General features: G+C 40.9%; 1 protein-coding gene across 5 annotated transcripts in view; it reads right to left on the bottom strand.

The window, feature by feature from the left end:
- LOC134208669 (RNA-binding protein Musashi homolog Rbp6) overlaps window positions 1–20,947 on the bottom strand; it is a 1,173,986-nt gene that overhangs the window by 131,327 nt on the left and 1,021,712 nt on the right. For all 5 annotated transcript variants that reach the window (XM_062684446.1, XM_062684445.1, XM_062684448.1 and 2 more), the window contains 2 exons: window positions 14,028–14,110; window positions 5,852–5,936 (listed from right to left, as the gene is read on the bottom strand). In XM_062684446.1, coding sequence (XP_062540430.1) covers window positions 5,852–5,936; window positions 14,028–14,110 — 168 coding nt within the window. The remainder of the gene's footprint in view (window positions 1–5,851; window positions 5,937–14,027; window positions 14,111–20,947) is intronic.

Here is a 20,947-nt window from a genome sequence, read left to right as displayed (position 1 = left end):
CAGAAATCCCTGTCGGAACTTCCGGAGGAATTCCTGTCGGAACTTGCGGAAAAATTCCTGTCGGAACTTGCGGAGGAACTCCTGTCGGAACTTGGGGATGAGTTCCTGTCGGAAATTCCGGAGGAATTCCTGTCAGAACGTCCCGAGGAATTCCTGTTGGAACTTCCGGAGGAATTCCTGTCGGAACTACCGGAGAAGTTCCTGTCGGAACTACCGGAGAAATTCCTGTCGGAACTTCCGGAGGAATTCCTGTCGAAACTTCCGGAGAAATTCCTGTCGGAGCTTCCGGAGGAATTCCTGTTGGAGCTTCCGAAGAAATTCCTGTCGGAACTTCCGGGGGAAATCCTGTCGGAGCTTCCGGGGGAATTCCTATCGGAACTTACGGAAGAATTCCTGTCGGAACCTCCGGAGGATTTCCTGTCGGAACTTCCGGAGGAATTCCTGTCGGAACTTCCGGAGGAATTCCTGTCGGAACTTCCGGAGGAATTCCTGTCGGAACTTCCGGAGGAATTCCTGTCGGAACTTCCGGAGGAATTGCTGTCGGAACTTCCGGAGGAATTCCTGTCGGAACTTCCGGAGGAATTCCTGTCGGAACTTCCGGAGGAATTCCTGTCGGAACTTTCGGAGGAATTCCTGTCGGAACTTCCGGAGGAATTCCTGTCGGAACTTCCGGAGGAATTCCTGTCGGAACTTCCGGAGGAATTCCTGTCGGAGCTTCCGGAGGAATTCCTGTCGGAACTGTCGGAACTGTCGGAACTTCCGGAGGAATTTCTGTCGGAACTTCCGGAGGAATTCCTGTCGGAACTTCCGGAGGAATTCCTGTCGGAACTTCCGGAGGAATTCCTGTCGGAACTTCCGGAGGAATTCCTGTCGGAACTTCCGGAGGAATTCCTGTCGGAACTTCCGGAGGAATTTTTGTCGGAACTTCCGGAGAAATTCCTGTCGGAACTTGCGGAGGAATTCCTGTCGGAATTTGAGGAGGAATCCCTGTTGGAACTTCCGGAGGAATTCCTGTTGGAACTTCCGGAGGAATTCCTGTTGGAACTTCCGGAGGAATTCCTGTTGAAACTTCCGGAGGAATTCCTGTCGGAACTTCCGGAGGAATTCCTGTCGGAACTTCCTGAGGAATTCCTGTCGAAACTTCCGGAGGAATTCCTGTCGGAACTTCCGGAGGAATTCCTGTCGGAACTTCCGGAGGAATTCCTGTCGGAACTTCCGGAGGAATTCCTGTCGGAACTTCCGGACGTATTCCTGTCGGAACTTTCGGACGAACTCCTGTCAGAACTTCCGGAATAACTCCTGTCAGAACTTCCAGAGGAATTTCTGTCGGAACCTCCGGAGGAATTCCTGTCGAAACTTCTGGAGGAGTTCCTGTCCGAACTTCCGGAAGAATTCCTGTCGGAGCTTCCGCGAATTTCCTGCCGGAACTTTCCGAGGAATTCCTGTCGCAACTTCCGGAGGAATTCCTGTCGCAACTTCTGCAGAAATTCCTGTCGCAACTTCCGCAGCAATTCCAGTTGAAACTTCCGCAGAAATTCCAGTTGGAACTTCCGCAGAAACTCAAGTCGGAGCTTCCGCAGAAACTCCAGTCGGAGCTTCCGCAGAAACTGCAGTCGGAACTTCCGGAGGAATTCCTGTCGGAACTTCCGGAGGAATTCCTGTCGGAACTTCCGGAGGAATTCCTGTCGGAACTTCCGGGAGAATTCCTGTCGGAACTTCCGGAGGAATTCATGGTGGAACTTTCGAAAGAATTCCTGTCGGAACTTCCGGAGAAATTCCTGTTGGAACTTCCGGAGGAATTCCTTTCGGAACTTCCAGAGAAATTCCTGTCGGAACTTTCGGAGGAATTCCTGGAGGAACTTCCGGAGAAATTCCTGTTGGAACTTCCGGAGGAATTCCTTTCGGAACTTCCAGAGAAATTCCTGTCGGAATTTTCGGAGGAATTTCTGTCAGAACTTATGACAGGAAATCTTTCGATAGTTTCGTCTTGGATTCCTTTTGAACTTCCGGCAGGCATTCCTGCGGAAGTTCCGAGGGAACTCATACCGGAAGTTCCAAGGGAATTCATACCGGATTTTCCGGAGAAGTTCATGCCGGAATTTCCGGAGGAATTTCTGGAAGATTTCTTGGCGGAAGTTTTCCTCGGACCTTCAGGAGCACTCCTAGCATTTTCTTTGGTGGAATAGCTCCCGGAATTGACGAAGGACTGACTGCCGGAACTCACTAAGAAATTGTAGCAGAATTTTCCGAAGGAATTTCCGCCGGATTTTACGAGAGAATTTCTGCAGAACTTTCGGATGAATTGCTGCTGGAATAACCGAAGGAATTTTTGCGGTAATTCCGGTGGAATGGTTGTTAGAGTTTACGAAGGAACTGTGTCCAGAATTCCCTAAATGATTTCCGAAAGAATTGCTGCAGAAATATCCGAGGAATTACAAAAATATCTGCATGAATTTACGAAGGAATCGCTGACGGATTTTCCGAATGAATTCTTCTTTAAAGGTAATCTTACGCTCTTTGGGCTCATATTTTAACCCTCCTTTCGTGTTCAAAATTTTGTTTTTCATTTTCATGTGTTTTCTATTTTTATTTATGGATTGCGTTTTTTAAGTGATTGGCGTCAATTTGGCTTAACGAAGGACATCATCGCAGAGCCATAAAGAAGTAGTTACTACGGGCGATGAGTCCAGCTCAAACTAACAAAATTCTACCAACATTGTACTGTTCCAGACATTTCCCATATCGGACACTTTTATCAACACAGATTCACAAACAAGCAACAGTATTCCATCTTCTATTCTCTAACGGACGACTGTTGCAGTAAAAGTAATTTAGCATTGTTGTACTCCTTCAGAAAGCACATAAATGTGCTCGTAAAACCACCAACGAACATCCAACTGAATAAGGAGGACAGCAGCAGCAGCAGCACATTTTTCCTAATAAGAGATTCTTGTTTTACACCAACTTGGTCACTTTACTCACAGATACACACAATCGCATCCCTCCTTCCCTTTTCGGGTTAGACGTTTTTTTTTGCTTTTCTTAATTTACATTCCCTTCTCTTAAGTGCTAACACAATTCAAAAGGATAAATCTTTCTGTACTTAGTTCGGTTCGGTTGGATGCTCTAACACGAATGGCTGGTCCACCCCCTCTTGCTTTACGTCGGAAAATACCGCACCAACAACAGTTTTATCACCTTAACCTCAGTTACTATCGTGCGCTGGTACGGGTGGGTTCTCGGGATCAAACTTACAATTACTCTTAGTTTTCTTTCGCTTTTAATCCAAAACCAGCGATTTTTCTCGCACGGATAACTAAAAGACAGAGCGAATGCAAACAGTTGCGGAAAAATCTCGATTCTGTGAAAATTGGTAGCAAAAAGAAAAAAAGAAAAACGACTCACGTTCTCTCATTAGTCGCCATCGTTGTCTTACAAATCCCATTTTTTTTTGTCTCTACAACAGTTCGGGGGAAATCCAAATGAGATTTTTCTTCTCGGAGAATCTTGTCAAATTTATTTATTTACACACTTACGAACAACGACTGGATTAGATTTTTCTGCGTTCACCAATGGGGACTTTTATCTATTCGTTGACTTAAAGTTACCTTTTCGTTTTGTTTTTTGGAAGATATGAAATTCAGTAATGAGACACTGAATAATATTAGTGAGTAACGAATGTAGCGAGTGCTACAGTCAACATCTTAATGCGAAACAAATGAGTTGCATCGTATCCACGAAAATAAATCACTCCAGCCCAGGATAAATATTTTTCCTGCTTTAATACCTGATTGGTGTCTCAAAATCGATATGATCAGAAAACTTAGGTGTGTGTGTTGTTAATCAGGCTTTAAAGGGATTTTGGAATTTCTACAGCGTGTTTTGTCGTCTTTTTGGTTCGATTGATAACAGTGGTGTTAGTTAATTAATATTTTGCTTTTGACTTCGACCTTATTTCGAGGATTAATCTACTCAAACACCACCCACATTATTATTTTTTTCAACGTTGAGTTCTGCTTCGCTGAGACCTTTTAATTGCAAAGGATGGGGTAGCATGTATAAAAGAGGAATGTATTGGAAGTATCTAAGTAAAAAAGCGGGAATAGTATTTAAGAACGCAGTTTTTCAGCAGTTTTTACGGCACATAGTCTAAAGTGGAAAACATTTTCATCGATCGCACCGAAATTTCTGGCATTTTTAGGACAACAATTTTAGGATAATTTACATTCATAGTTTTCTTTTCTTTTTGAGAGCGTAATCAATGTTTGTCGTTTTGAGTGTTTTGAGAACGACGAGCTCAATTTTAAAACATAATTTCCATGAAGGAAATACACATCAGTATCTCGAAAGCCACAAATAGATTCTTTTATTTTACTTATTATTACTGTTCTCGACTCGGATGACTGTTGAAGCCATTTAAGAAATTTGCCCTCCCGTTCTTAAAAAGTAAAATCAAATAATGAAAAGTCGCAGACTCGACTAGACGAAACCAATGTGGCCTTCTCATGCTGTCCACCCGTCGACACTGCGCCTAAAGCGTCTCCAAGGAATCGCACTCCGTGGCTAAAGAAACAACACTCAGGAAAATGATTAAAAAAGTTTTCCACTTCACCGATTCATCATCAGCCAAACCAACGAAAGAAAACAGAACGAATCAGGTGGGAGGGAGCTAAGAACCAAAACAAAGACCAATTCAAGGGCCCTGACCTGTCCAAAAAAAATCGCATTTCGCGTCATCAACCTTCTTGGGAAAAAGTTGTGCCCCCGCACCAGGGAAGAAAAAAAAAACAAACTTTCAAACCGAAACACAATCGACCGAAATCTTAATTGACTTCCTTGCGGGAAGTAACTGTACCGTAACGACCCCCTCCTCCGCCACCACAACAACCACCGCCATTTCGAAAGTTAATTGTGCAACCTGCCATTATGGTCTAGCTGTGCATGCCCTCTGGAATGTTTTCGTGTATTACTTCCGTAATCTTCTGCTGTCTGTTAAAAAGTTATTCGTCTCTAGTGGGTTCAACTACCGTTCTGTTCTACTCTTTCGCTTGAAAACTACTGTATTGGCATTGCAGTCTTTCCTGTTACGAGTTTTGTTTTGAATTATTGGTTCTCTTTGCTTGCGCAAACCGAAAATCCATTGTCTACTCTAAGAATTGGAACAAATCAAACAAAAATCTAACAGAAAAGGTGAGTTCTACTCAGGGTAATACACGGTCTAGTTTCTATGTTGCTGAAATGGTTGCTATCGTCAGAGTCCTCTACTGGGGTCTCTGAACCTGAATGATGGTGGTGGTTGGATGTCAGAGGCCAAGAGCCGCAGCTTGCAGCGGATACAGAGCGGACAGGTCAAGGCTCTGCGCTCCCAAAAGGTCCCCAATGGGATAGGTGAGGGTGGCAGTGGCCCGGGGTTGGTTGTGGACCATCTGCGGATGAGGTCTCAACGAAGCGGCGGCTGCATTGGCCGCAATTAGCCGTTTGTAAGTTAGATCCAACAGGGACTGCTGGTTCGCGTACTGAATCAACGCGGGTGAAGCGGCACCGGCTGCCGAGAGCGGTAAAATGTGGGTGGTGGTGGCAGCAGCGGCGGCGGCAGCGGCTGCAGCTGCCGCCGCTTGCTGGCTCGTGATCGTAGCGGGCAATGGGTAAGGAGCATAGCGCAACGAGGCTGCTGCGGCCGCGGCGGCAGCTCCGTGTGCGGCGACGGCGGCATTCGGATTGGAGGGGCCCGCCCCGATGCCACCGGTGACGCCTCCGGTGGCGCTGGTCAGGGCGGCTGCGTTGGCGGCGGCGGCAGCAGCAGTGGCCGCAGCGGCGGACGGACCGGCTCCACTATACACTACTAACTCACCGTATGTCCCACGTCCAGCGGTGCGCGTTTTCGCCAGGTTCGCCGGTAGCATCACTTCTTTGGGCTGGGCTTTTTTGCATTCGACCTGGATGGTGGGTGAAGAGAGAAAGGAAATATATTAATTGTACGGCGTTCTGTTGTTCGGGTTCATCGAATGCTTAAACATTCAAAAATCATCCTAAAAGCTTCAAAAAGTTAAGTGTCATGGAATTTTTTTCTCAAAGCCCTAAGGCCTTCTCTTACTCTGACTCTTACTTGATTTTCATGGACATCCAGACAGTAGATGCATGAGGTTTTAGATTGCTAATGGTGATTCAAATCAACATGTTTTGTTCGGTACTTTATGTATCAGAATGTCCATGTTTGGAAAATTATTTTGTCCTTTCTAGTGGAATGTCCACAGATGTTACTAGGGTAAGGTCGTCTTCAGTACACTCGTACTCGTACAAATTTGACATTCAAGGTACCGATCAAACTCTTTATGCAAAATCCAGGTTACTATGATTGAATCATGTTGATCACAAATGGTCGGGGTTCTGCCAAATCACACCAAGCGCCAATGAAAAATTTCCAATTTTTTAGCCAAAGTTTTCGTGTAGCAGATTCAATGAATCACAAATCGCCTCGGACATCGTTCAACACCATAACTGAGAATATCCTACAACAAATGTACGCATGATTTGACATAAAATATTTTCTGATTTCATTTTACGAACAAAATGGTCGGGGTCGGGGTTCAGCCAAACCGCACCAAGCGACTTTTCGACTGACTTGTGATATTTTGTTCGTACAAGGACATCGGAAATAGTTTCATATCAATTTAAGCATACATTCGCAGTAGGATATCCTCAGTTATGGGGTTGAGGGATATTCGATGCGATTTGCCATTAATTAAATCTGCTAAACGAAAGTTTGAGCAGAAAAATCGGTAATTTTTCGGTGGAGGTTGGTGTGAATTGGCTGAACCCCGACCAAATACTGTATCAGAAAATGGCACCTCTAGTGCTTAGCGTATAATACGTTTGCTTCTACTCTCCAGATGTAATACAAATGTTTTCCGGATTCAATCAGAATGAAACAATTGCGAAGACAACAGTGATGAATATGAAGATGTTTGTGATGCAGGGTTCGGATTTCTCACTCACTCACGCGACAACTGATCACTCCACCATGCATTTTATCCGGATAAATTACAGTGCGATAAACTCCGGCACAAGTGATGGTGCGAAAAATTGTTATCCTTCTTCCCATGTTTCGCGAAAATCAAATGCTGCTTACTTTGCCTCTCCAAGCTGATTGAATCTGACGATGCGCCACGATAAGCAGAAGGTTCAATACAGCAGTTTTTCCCATCGCTTTCAATCAATTCATGTGGTGGCGTGGTTATAGTGAGCGCTATAAATATTTTAAAATTGTTTTGGGTTCGAATCCCGTTGCAGTTCTAATTTTTTGTAAATATACTTGTAAAATTTATCTGGTGAGGCGACGAGAAGGAAAATTTGTGGATTAAAATTAAATTATCCGGCGAGCCGGCGCTCACGAATGGGTGATAAATTCCATTCTATCCGGATAAAAATGTTGTGTGAGAATACTTCCTCACAGGGCAACATCAAAAATATAAGTGAGAATTTCGAAGCCTGGTGATGATACGAATGGGTCGGAGAATTTTTAATAGGGATTCAAACGATAGCTTTGAGAAGGACAGGTGCAATAGCTGTGCTGACAGAATAATCCGAGATAAACAAGCAGAAGAAAGACCGGAGACAATGTCGTCAAGTCCTGGATCAGAACGCAACTGGAAGCCACCGGAGTGGCATAAGGACTGCGATTTGAACTACACGGGTTTTGCGTTCAATTCCCCCTATTTCGTGGATCATATTCCAACTTCATTAACCGAATTGAAAAAAAAAATTAAATGACCATGTTCGTGATGAGATTGATTCCCGTACGTGGAACAATACTTGGGCGTTGGTGAAGTTTTCAGAAGGTCGTGCTCCGATGACGTGAAAATGGTTTTTCAAAGAGAATAAGAACGTTGTCGATGAGGAAGATCGTTACAAAGTAAGACTAGTGGCAGATGGATTAAGACAGAAAAGGCTGAGTTTGATTACATCGAAGCATATTCTTCGATAGTGCGGTTGAAGACTATACAAATAGTGCTAGCTATCGTGAGCGTGCAGAGGACGGCTTTTATGAATCATCAACTGTAGGAAAAAGTATACATGACTCAGCCTGTGGGGTTGGAAGAAAATAAGAATCTGGTAAATATGTCGACTCAATTTCTCTATGTTTCGATTTTTCTCTATGTTTTGAAGCAGGCATCAATAGCGTGGAATATTAGATTCCACTCTTTTGTTGAAATTTGAAATGATTGATTTTCGAAGGTGTTATAGCGACCCGTGGAGGAATCCGGAGACAAACAGGTAATTCTGGTGCTATATGTTGATGGCTTAAGTTAATGTTATGCGTTGCCTAACGGTCCACCCTTCGAATTGGTTTGCCTTTAGAGAGGAAGAAGCGAAACATACCAGCAAGCCGTATAAAGAGCACATTGTCATGTATTATATTGACGATCAAGCCAGACTTGTGTGCAGCTACCTAAATCAATTCAAAAGTTGCCTGACCGAGTTGCAGTCGAAAGTCATAAGGCCAAAAGCCATTCGACCGAATTCCACTTGGTCGAATAACATGGGAAAAGTCATGTAGCCAAATGCCATATGACCAATTTGAACTTTTAGTCGAAACGGTTTCTTTTGGCCATATGCAACAAACTCATTTGACCGAAATGGTCGGATTGGCCGAAATTGTTGTTGGCCGAAATGCTGGTTTAACAGAACGATTCATTTGGCCGAACGAGTCATACTGCCGAACAGATCGTTTGGCCAAAAATGCCATTTGGCTGGAATGATCGTTTGGCAAAAATGGCAAACGGGTCATAAGGCTGAGAATATCTACTAACGAAGCAAGTCGAGAATGGAACATCAAACCGAAATATGTTGTTTGGCCGGAAATGTTAGAATAGATCATTAGGCAGAGCGAGCCATTTGGTAGATCATTCCATTTGGTCGAATAGGTGCTAGGAATGAGACATAAGGGTTCAAAACAGTGTAAAAGCCTAAAAGAGGTGTTACATAATGCTCATTAGAATAATTCAATTGAAATGTCTGTGCAATAAATGAACATACTATTTTGAGTATTTTTTGAGAATCACCCTTAATCTAGGATGGATTAAAGGGTCATTAGGCCAAAAGGGTCATTTGACCGAATAGGACATTTGGCCGAATAAGACATTTGTCCGAATAAGACATTTGGCCAAATAGGTCATTTGAAAAGTTGAAAATGAGGAATGCGAAGAGAGACGTCTCACTTCTCACTCCTCATTTCTCACCTTTTACTTTGAAAAGTGTGTAGTGCGAAGAGGGCACTGAGACGTCTCATTACGCACGTTTCACAGCGGGAAATGAGAAATGAGGAGTGAAAAGTGAGACATCTCACTTATTACTTCTCATTTCTCACTTCTCACTGTGAAAAGCGAGTAGTGCGAAGTGGGTAGTGAGATGTCTCACTACTCATTTCGCGATTCTCACTTTTTACAGTGAAAAGAGAAAAATGAAGAGTGAGAAGTGAGACGTGTCTCTGCTCATTCCTAATTTCTCACTTTTCAAACGAACTATTCGGCCAAATGCCGTATTCGGCCAAACGACCCTTTCGGTCAAATGACCCTTTAGACCAAATGACATTTCGGTCTAATGACCCTTTCGGCCAAATGACCCTTTCGGCCAAACGACTATTTCGGCCAAATGACCCATTCGGCCAAATGACCCATTCGGCCAAACGACCCTTTCGGAGAAATGACCCTTCCGGCCAAATGACCCTTTCAGCCTAATGACCTTTTTCGGTTAAATTACCGGTTCGGCCAAATGACTTTCGGCCAGATGGGTTACGGCCTAATGGTTTGTTCGGCCTAGTGGTATTCGGCCAAACGACCCTTCCCCTCAAAAAACCGATAGATTGTTTTGGGATAGTCTGAGTAATCCAAACTGTTGCCAGCAGCTTTTCACACACAAGATCACAAGTTTTGGACTCAATGTCAGTTTGGAAGACTCAGGATATCCCAAAAACATCATACAATGTCTCTTGATCTTCGTTATGGATATGGTTGATTACGTATCCAAGTTTCTAGAGACGAAAAAAGATATTGTCGTGGCTGTAGATCGTAAGTTCTGAACTCAAGAGCGGTTTGAATGATCTAATATTTGAGAAAGCTATTCGTGGAGCGCAAAATTCTCCGCTGATCCACTATCTAATGCTAGATGTAAAATACTTAGTTTGTGCAAACTGGTCGAAAACGGTGATTCTGTTTTTTTTTTAATCTTCCTCCATATATTTGAGAGAATTCTTGCGAAAAAAATTCTCATCAATTTATGAGAATTCTCCTTGGGCATTTGTTAGCATTCCTTTCGAATTCTTGTCGAAAGTTTCTTTAAAAATTGAATTGATTGAATTTATCTCGAAAATTTACCTTGGAGAATTCACCTCAGAAATTTGGAAGAATATTTAAAAGAATTTTAGGAGAAAGTTAGGAGAATTTCTCTCAAGAATTTGAGATAATTTCTCTAAAAAATTTGGGAAAATTTCTTTCAAAAATTTGGGGGATTTTTTTCCGGAAATTAGAGAGAATTTCCTCCGGACAGTTGGGAGATGCTCCTTTGGAAATTTGAAAGAATTTCTCTCAAAAATTCAGGTGAACGTCCTTTGAACGTTTGGAATAAAATCTCCCCAAAAATTGGGAGAATTTTTTTGAAAATTTTTATGAAATTTCTCTCAGAAATTTGGAAAATTTTCTTTTAGAAAATTTTGAGAATTTCTTCCGTAAATTTGGGAGAACTCATCCTTGAAACATGAACAAATATGTCTCAGAAATCTGAGGAGGTTTCTCTCATATTTCTGGGAAGTTTTTTTTCACAATTTTTAAATACTTTTTCCCGGGCATTAAATAGATTTTTTTCCGAAAATTTGGAAGATTTTTCTTTTAAAATTCGAAATAAATACCCCCAAAAATTCGGGAGAGTTTTCCCAGAAATGTGGAATATCTGTATAATTTTGAATGACGCTCTCTCAGAAATTTAGAAGAATTTCTCCTAGAAGTTTGAGAGAATTTCTTTCATACATCTGTGTGTTTCTCACGGAAGCTACATAATCGGGAAATTCTGAACACTCGGAAGAATTATTTAGAATTTGAAGGAAATACCCTTGAATATTCAGGAAAATTTTTCACGAATATTAGGCAGAGCTTTCCCGGAAGTTTGTGAAATTTTGATTCTGGAATGTTTTCTCCTACACAAGTGGTTCTCAACTTGGGGTACAAGTACCTCTGGGGGTACCTTTGCCGGCCGCAGTGGGTACCTCGAACAAAAATACGTAATAGCGGATGTATTACAATTTCAATAAAACATTTTGATGGATTTTTGATAATTGGATAATTTTTGATCCAAAACTTCGTATTGAGCATAACATGCATGGCAATCAGTAAATCAAAACCTACAGTGTATGAAGAGCTATGGAACAAAAGATCAAAGGCATAAAAGCTTGAGTAACTAAAATCTGGAATCTGATGGTTTGTAAGCCTCCATTTGACAGGCATGAAGGCTTTTTCCGTAAAGCTCAGTAACTTCGTTGAAAAAGGCTTGAAAGCCTCCTTCCAAGAAACCCGTAAGCTTCCATTTAAGAAGCTCCGACACCTTCTTTCGAAAAGTTTGGCAGCCTACTTTTAAGAAGCTCGAGAGCCTCTTTTCAAGAGGGTCGAAAATCTCTTCTCGAACGACTCCGAAACCTCTTTTCAAGAGGCTCGGAGGCCTCCCTTCGAGAGGATCGAGATTCTTCTTTGAGGAGGCTTAGAAAACTCCTTTCATGAAGCACGGAAGCCTCCTTTCAAGCAAGCTTGATATATAAACTTATTTTGAATTGAATAGTTTGACAGAATAACGAAGATTTCATACAACATTTTGGAGAGCCATATAAAGCGTTAGTTTTCAGGTCCGTTTCCCATATATCTTATGAGTAATGCATAATTACATTTACAAAGGGGGTTCCTCCATTAATATAAAAGTTCGAAGGGGTACCTCTCAAGAAAAAGGTTGAGAATCGCTGTCCTACACATTTAGAACGATTGGCACAATTTTGTGTTCCATTCACACAAAACTGGCCTCTTCTAGAACAAAACTCAGATGAGCGAGAGTTACACAGTCACAAGAATGGCTAGTGTGATGGTATTGAAGCTCGAATATTAATATTTCTAACATCATTACATTCCTTATAAAGCCAGGCTGCTTAACTGTCGTTCATCTAAGTGTCGTTCCCATTTTGTCTGAATGGAACACAAACTTGTGTGAATCATTTTATGCGTGTAGAAATTTAAAGGGTTTCTCCGAGAAATTGGGGAGATTTTTTCTCAGAAATTTGGAGGAATTTCTTTCAGAAATCTGGAAGAATCACTCTCGGAAAGTCGGGAGAATTTCCGCCAGACATTAAGACAGAAATCAGGAAGAGAATATAATTGGGAAGTGTTTTCCAAGAAAACTTGAGAGAGTTTGAGAGATTTTTTCCAAGAAATTTTAGAGAATTTCTCTCTGATATCTGAGAGAATTTCTCTCTGATATCCGGGAGAATTTCTCTCAAATATTTTGGAAAATTCCTTCCATATACTCGTAAGACTCACTCGAAAGTTAGGAAGAATCCCCCATCAAAATTTGGGAGAACTTCCCTCGAATATTTTAAAGAGTTTCCTCTGAAAGTTTGGGAAAATTTCTCTAAGAAATTTGAGAATTTTTTCTCAGAAATTTGAAATTTGAAATAATTGTGAGAAATTTGGAAGAATTCCCTCTAGACACTTGGGAAATGTTCCGTCGGAAATTCGAAATAATATCCAATGAAAAACAGAGAGAATTTTCTTTGAATATTTGAGAAAAAATCTCTTTGAAATTTGGTAGAATATATTTCAGAAAATTGGAAGAATTGACCTTTCCCGTCAAAAAGTTTTTATTCGCTCAATCGATTCTATATTTTATTTAAGGTAAACTTTTCCAAAGAATGGCCAAACGTTTGCCCGAAACATCGGGTGAATATTTCAGGCCGGTTTACACGTGCAGCACTTTTGCGGTTTTTGTTATCGATTTTATAGTTAGAGGCTTCAAAAAATATGGGCTCTTTGGGAAAATTGATCTTGAATAAGCCAAAGAATCGACTGAGTGACTTGACTCGAAAAACTTGACTTGACTCGAAAAAATGGGATGATATTCCCAGGGATTTGATAGAATTTCTCACAGAAATCTGGAAGAAATTGCCCTGAAAATGCGGGAGTTTCCCTCAAATATTAAGTAGAATATCCCTCGAGGCTTCGTAAAAATTCACTCCAGGGTTTTAGCAGAATTTACCTTGGAAACTCGATAGGTGTCCCTGGAAATTCAGGAGAATGTTTGTTGGAGAATCAGTAAGTTCGGGAGAATTTCTCTTCAGAAAACTGTGAGAAATGAGATTCTCTTCAGAATTGTATTGAAGATTCTCACGGTTTTTATAAGTGCCACACTAGTTAAATCCACAAATATGTTTCAAGAAGACAATTTAAGCTCCTGCATCATCGAGGCAGAACTTTACTTTAAGAAAATTCCTCATGTATTTGGATGGTGGTAAGTTACGTGGTGTGTTACGGAGTAAGATCTACCTCGGTCACATTGCCAGCTACAAGCAAATCTTGTCCCAACGAATACCTTCCTCACTTTCCAACTCCGTGGTACTTATGAGGGTGTCGCTAAGTCGGTGGCCTCTCGTTAAGTAAGTACCACATAAACACTTCCTTCCTCCCCCTAGTTACTGTGAAGATGGGCGTGGCCAGGAGTAGTAATCATCATGCTTTTGTTATTTTTGTCTAAGACTGGAATCAAGGACCACAATCCTTCTTGATTTTTGATAGCATTCTAGACAAGGATCTCAAAAGTTAGACATGAGTATCACTAGTGTCCAATTTACGAATTACACCATAACAATACTAATGCTAATGCTAATTTAATGGTGGCAAGTCACAAAAGTGAATCTCCGTTATCTTTCAACCGTTCAAATAATCCGAATAAAATCTTATAATATGTCGTTTGAAATCTACCTAATGACAACTGTTACTTACCATTTTGTTATTGATTTCGTGGAAGTGGATTTCGCAAACTTTGTCCACTACGTCTTCGCTCTGAAATGTGACGAATCCGAAGCCTGCAAAGAAACAGAGAAGGAAAAACTTAAATTAGCTCCTCAATTTCACACCTTCACCAACCGACCGACCGACTGATGACGACGACGTCGACGGGCACATCGCAGTCGGAAGCTACTGGAGACGACAACGATGGAGAACTTCCACCAGCTAGCTACCGCTCATCGGGACTCCCGCTCGGTCGGAGAAAAACAACAACTTTAATGATTGTTAATGATGTCACTTCGGAAACTATGCAACAGAGATGGAGCAGGAAGCTGGTTCTTTTTCAAACTAGCGATTCCCACATCGCATCGCTCCGCCCCCCCCCCCATCCGGTTGTTGTGTCACCGGGGTAGTTATCACTTTATTCCGAGAGTTGGTTCCGGAAGTTCCTCCCCATTCGATGTTTATCGAACTACTTAAAAAGTAATTTTATGCAACGAAGTGCTGGATGCTTCTTTTGTAGATTTTCTTTGCAAAAGGAAAAGTTCAAAGAACTTGTGTAAGCTGGTGCTGGGAGCTGGGTTCGTTTCGCTCGAACACTGGGTGGAAATTATTCTACCCGATTGGGTCTTCGACACGTAACCAGCAAGGAAAAACAATGGTGGGTTTTGTAAACTCGCATGTGCGTCGAAACGTGGAATCGGAACGTTTTCAGGCGTAAAACAACTTCATACGGGTTGTGAAACACAGTGCTGGAGTAGAGTCGATGCCACAATCGTTTCAACGGGTTCAGTGGAAGTTCTTCAAAGATAGGCGAGTTTGAAGACTGCACAAAGGGAATCAGTCGTTTATGCCTGCCCAAACTGTAATGGTTTTGGTTTTGCCGACAGGGTTGTTGCATGTCTTCAGTTATCTTGAGAAAAGCGCTTCAGGATCTTGAATGAAGTTAGATCAAACGAATTCAACACATACGATTATGAAGTCAGATATGTTTATTTCTTCTTAAATTCACCTTTCATAAGTAATATTGTACTGATTACGGAACCGCATTTTCATTATTTGCCATATTTATTAGGTTCCCCCAAACGATACGTGAACAGACGCTGCAGCGCGCTGTACATATTCCGATTGGAAAAACACTCAGAAGCTTTTGTTGAATAATTCCACAATTTTTTCCATCCATACGTGAATGTGCTGTCGCCTCCTTCTCCTATCTCCATTGCTGGGAATGGAAATCAGCTTTGTTTCGTGAGCTACTATCATCATTTGCCGTTCTTTTGGTCTGTGGAGAGAATGGACCCCAAGCAGTCAGTAAGCAGCGGTATGTCGTTATTCGCTTTGAACACGTAGCTGTAGGTGTAGAAACATGTCACCACCCCAACACTCGTTGGTTTGTCATATGAAAATTGTTTTTATCAACAATAAAAAAAAATGTATTTTTAGAAAGAATCCTTTTCCAACGACGAGCTTTTCTTGATTTGCTTTTGTCGCTCGCAAGTGCAACGAGGTAGCAACCCTAAAGGAATTCGCTGATGGGGCGCCCATGATTTCAAATGCAAACCTGGTGAGACCGACGTGTGAGCTCGAGTGCTCGAGTTCATAAAGGGAATGAGCGGGAAATTGCGACTTTTCTTTTGTTTGGAGTTTGAAAGAATGTGAAAGCGTTAGGGACACGGCAGGTATTTCCGTCCATCGTGGTAGGGGCCAAAACCTATGAAAGCAACGTCCATTTGCTAGAACTCCACTTTATCAGAACGTTTCTCCTTAGCTTACGACTCGGTACCAATTAGTTTGGCAAAAAAGTGTCTCTTTTATTGGTTTTCGAGACTATGACGAAAAGGCGAAAATGCCTGCCTTAACCCTACTGTTTATTCACTTTGAATTGATGTCGAAGCAGGTTTTATGTCAATTTTTTTATACAGACTTTGTCGGATAAGAAAATTTACATTCGCTGGTTTGGTATAATGATATTTTAGTAGAAATAACGTCTGTAAGCTGAACATTGACAAATATTAACCGGTTTTTTCTAGATTCACTAAATAATATTTAAAAAACTAATCGTCAAACAGGGCACGATAATGACATTCAAACTAAAAATGTAATTCACTCTTCATACAGGAAAACCAGAAACTATGATATCCAGGCAAGCTTACTGTACTTTGCGGTTTAGTCACTTGCTGTATTTTGCTGAAATAGTGCACATCACCACCAGCAAAACAGTAAATCTTCTCACATGAGATTTACCTCTTTTTCCACACAGAAAACATTGATTGATGTCCCAATGGCAACAACATTGTACGGGATACTATTCTCCTAAAGCCTCCCGTTTTTGTTGGCGCCCGGAGAACTGCTCGGAGCACACAAAGATCGGATCGGGAAGAATTATGGTTACGTGTATCAAAAACATACATCAAAACAGTGTACTTTCTTCACCAGCAACAAAGTCTCTGCCAGAATGTCTCGGTCGACTGTACGGGAATGGGATATCAGTGCTGTAAGATCCCACATCCACAAAAAAGATGAAATGTCAAAAACTTACAACACACGAAAACTTGTTCCGCACTCTTCCCGGTGCCTGTTGCAGCTGGGATGGAACGAATGATGGATTTCCCTCAACTTGCTTACAAACATCCCTGCGCCGTAGAAGCACGCAAGTTGGAGCTCTTGTTTTCGGAGAAACTTCTCTCGCCTCGGATATATATCTTTAAAACTTAATCCTCCTGGAACCGCAAAATTCTACACCCAAACCCTTGCCCACTATGGGGATCCCCATACAAGCGAGCAGTCAAAAATAAAATTGGACTTTTCAAGTGATTTTCCACTTTGCTTTAGCTGTGTATGGTCGAAATAGCATGAATATATAATTTCTAACACCCCCCTTTAGGGATCGTCTATGAATTACGTAATATTTTTTTCATAAATTCGATTAACGTGACAAAGCAATCCAATTTAGGAAGTTTAATTTTATATGTTTTCTTGAGGAGAAGGAAGGGGTTGTACAAAAACTAAGTACAGCAATTTATGGACATCATGAACCCTCCCCCTTCTCCATCCTCATTTGTGGACTGTCGTCTATATATTTTGTATATTTTTGCGGAAGGTAATCATTTTTTGTGGGAAGAAAGTAACAAAACGCCTCCCCTACCAATAAATCTAATAACTTTTCATTGCTCTAAATCTGAAGTTGGCGGCGAGAGAACCGAATTAATGTTAAAAGACATTAATTTCATGACATTCAGTGATATTTTTTGTTCTTACTCTCATGCCTCACAATTTGTATTTAGAACAATCTGTTTGACAAAGTACTAGGTTCTGAAGGATCCTAAAGCATTAAATGTTAATCAAAGAATCAGAAGTCAAGAACGAGTAAAGTACGAGACACTGAAGACGTCCTAACAGGTCGAAATACGTATATGTAGAACTAATACGAGTTGGTGGAATAAAATGGAATTTTACTAAACTCGTCTTATGACAGTGAAAACATTCCACTAAAAAATAGTTAAACAATTTTCTTAAAGAATCAGAATTGGAAATAACTTTTGAAAAAGGGTATTAGCAAATTAGAAATCGCAATCCCATGACATTTGTACAAGTTATTCAAAAATAAATGAGAATAATATATTCTCAAAAATGTGAACATTCATTCATTCCACAATGCTCCATTGTTCCGAAAAGCAAATTTCTTTCAATTTGAATAACAACACTATTTAAATTATTTTTGATTTGTTTTCATGATTTCTACAAGTTATATATAGCATCATTCTTTTCTGTGTGAAGGTTTAAATCTTTAATGATATTTTCTTCAATTCCATCAACGATGGAAGATGACATGAATTCATCTAAAGTATTAGAAGATAAAGAACTTTTGAAAATCTTCAAATATTACAAAATTACGCATGGCATAAGAATAACTAAGTGAAAAATTTTTTTCCAACGTCTCCTCGTTATCCAAATCGAGCTTAAAATAGATCTGATTCATGTAAGGCACGAAGAAAAATGTCAACATTTGCCTCTCTTGATCATTTTCTTGCATTATGAGTTCTAAATTTCTTCTTTTTTTATATTGACTTTCCGCTGGTTGTTCAGCCAGTGAACCTCAAAGTGTAGATGAGTGAATAAATATTTCCCTACCTTTAGCCAGACATTCATGAACACTAGCAAGAATTTCATACTCTCCGTACTAACTAAGATATTGTTCGTCTTTACTTTTATTACCAATTATATTACCAATACATGTATTTTGACCATACCCTTTGAGCCCATAGTTCAGTCTGGCCCATTTTCAATAGGAAACGATGGGACTAGATTTCCCGTCGAATGAAACTTGTTGCGAGAAAATCGTACACAAATAAGCGTCTAAATGGCGATTTGCGCACATACATACAGACGCGCATGCACACACATACAGACATCACCTCAATTCTTCGAGCTGAGTTAGTTGATATATACCACTACGGATCTCCGGGCCTTCTATCAAACATTCGTTTTTGGAATGAGCATTAACCTTGGAGTACGAGAGAGGCAAAACACAGTAAAAAATAAATGAAAAAAAATCAAAGTGATTTAACTCTGTTAATTGCAAATACTGGCAAGAAATTATTTCAGGAAATTTTAGTCGAAGCTTCGTCCTTGATGTGCATCATAAAAGAACCCGGGGATTTCTGAGGAAAAAAAGTTCTTCACTATCAAAGTTGAAAATAGCGTCGTTTTGGAAAAAATATTGTTTCCGCATTTTTTCATTTTTTTCACAATGTAACCATTAGTTTTGCATACCATTTTAAAAGCTTATACAATTACCTTTATAATTATGTATTAAAATTAAAGAAAAAACATTAAGAAAATATTTCAATAAATAGTTGAAAGTAAAATATTTTTCAGGAAATTTGTTAACTTTTTACCCATTTCTGACTTTGACACCTTATATCTTTGGAACTAGTGCACCTAGAGACTTCAAATTCAGAATTTCTCTTAATTAGAGTATTGACAATGGAGAAAATATTTTAAAATAATTCGGAAGACATGACATTTTCGATTAATGACCGCCCGAAATCCTATAGTGTTGCCCGATGATGATATGCTGGATCCGAGACCAGCGCCGTACAACGGAAAACGTAAGGAGGCAAAACTTTGATGTTTGCAAAGAAAACACGAACCAAATTGATACGGATCGCCGAGAATGGGTCTGGCCGGTGCAAAGCCCTTTGGAGTTGCTATCGAGGGCGATGACGAGCCGCCCGCCATGGAGAAGCTAGGGCTGCGGATGATGGTTCCCTGCCGTTAATTTCGTCCTGGAGAACTTGATGCGAAACAATGTTGCAAAGAGGTTAATGGAAATGAAGATTGGTTTTTGAAATGATTTTTTTGTATGAGCATACAAATGAAAACTTTTAATAAATCAGGAAGAAAAAAGTGTTTTTATTCTCAAAAATTGATGCTAAAAAATCAATGTCTTCAACAAAATTTATTATAATTGATTGCAAAGATACGAATGTGATAAGGGGGGGCCCGTAGCGTAGTTGGCCACACGTTCGCCTTAGAAGCGGATGGTCATGGGTTCGATTCCCAACCCCTCCACTAAACCCTCGTCAGTCGCCAGATTCGCAGCCCATACGGTGGCGTTTGGGAGACGCGCCTTACCATCACGGCTGACTGATGACGACTGACAACTTGTTCTTCTCGGAGGCATTCCTCCAACGTTGCCCGGATAAATGGCAACCGAACAATGCAACGATCATTGGATACACGACATGGACAAACGGGCACAATGGACTCACGATGAGATGGAAATCTAAAAATAGATTCTGTGTGGATTCTGTACAGCAGAATACCACAGTAGATCTCGGCACAGTAGCGGTTAAGAAACACAGAGTGCCTACCAAAAAAGAAAGGAATAAAAAAAAATACGAATGTGTGGTATTTGAAAATTTGAAATTTCACGTCAAGTTCCACCAAGTTTTCGCCGGAATTTTCGCAGAATTTTCACGAGAAGAACTCATATTATCCCAGCGTCCTGAAAATAGGACAGATGCTTTAAAGTCGCAACGTCGTTTGTATATGACAGTTCTTGTAATGCTGATTTCTCGGATTTGACACAATGTTTCGATATGCGGTTTTCACTGAGTGATTCCCTAGACTCATACGTTTGACTCTGTTAAAATGTAAAATGTCGAATTATTTAGCACTACAGTACTGCCGTTAAACGCATAACTGGCCCATGTATATAGGAAATCCCAGCGAACATGGGACACATATGCATATAACGGCAGAGTAGTTATACTGTCATTTGAAGCACAAGGTTCCAATATAATAGGCAGTTTAGGTGATCCAAGAACTCTTGAAGAATGGACCTGGGGATCAAATAGCGCAACGACGAACTTTTCATGTGTGGCTTCTACTAGAGTTGCCCAATTCTGACCCCCTCGAAAGCGGAAATTTCTAGAGCCTCGAAAGCTTACTTCCAAGACGTTGGTTGGTTTATAACCATTCTCGATGGTTGGCTCATAACCATTTTCAAGTTTTGTACGCCATCCTAGAACTCCATGGAGAATAGTACTACGGCTCAACCAGCGTAACGATGAACGTTTCATGTGTGACTTCTAGCGGAATATCCCCATTCTGGTCTATAGAAACACGTTGGGCGGTTTATCATCTCATTCAATGTTCGTAGGTCACCCAAGAAATCCTAGGAGTATGGACTCATCGTGTAATATGGAAACACGTGGGCGGTTTATCATCATTTCGAGGTTTGCAGGTCTCCTAAGAATTCCTTAGTGTACAGACCTTCGGATTCACCAACGTAACGAAGACCGTCACAAATGTAGCTTCAAGCGGAATACCCATTCTGGAATACGGAAACACGTTGGGCGGGGTGTCATATCATCATATCATCATATCATCACAACTCCCAGAAACAG

This window comes from Armigeres subalbatus, chromosome 2, assembly GCF_024139115.2.
Source record: "Armigeres subalbatus isolate Guangzhou_Male chromosome 2, GZ_Asu_2, whole genome shotgun sequence".
Classification (NCBI taxonomy): Eukaryota; Metazoa; Arthropoda; class Insecta; order Diptera; family Culicidae; genus Armigeres; species Armigeres subalbatus.
The sequence above is the reverse complement of the archived record's forward strand: the minus strand, read 5'-3'. Positions and strand labels throughout refer to the sequence as shown.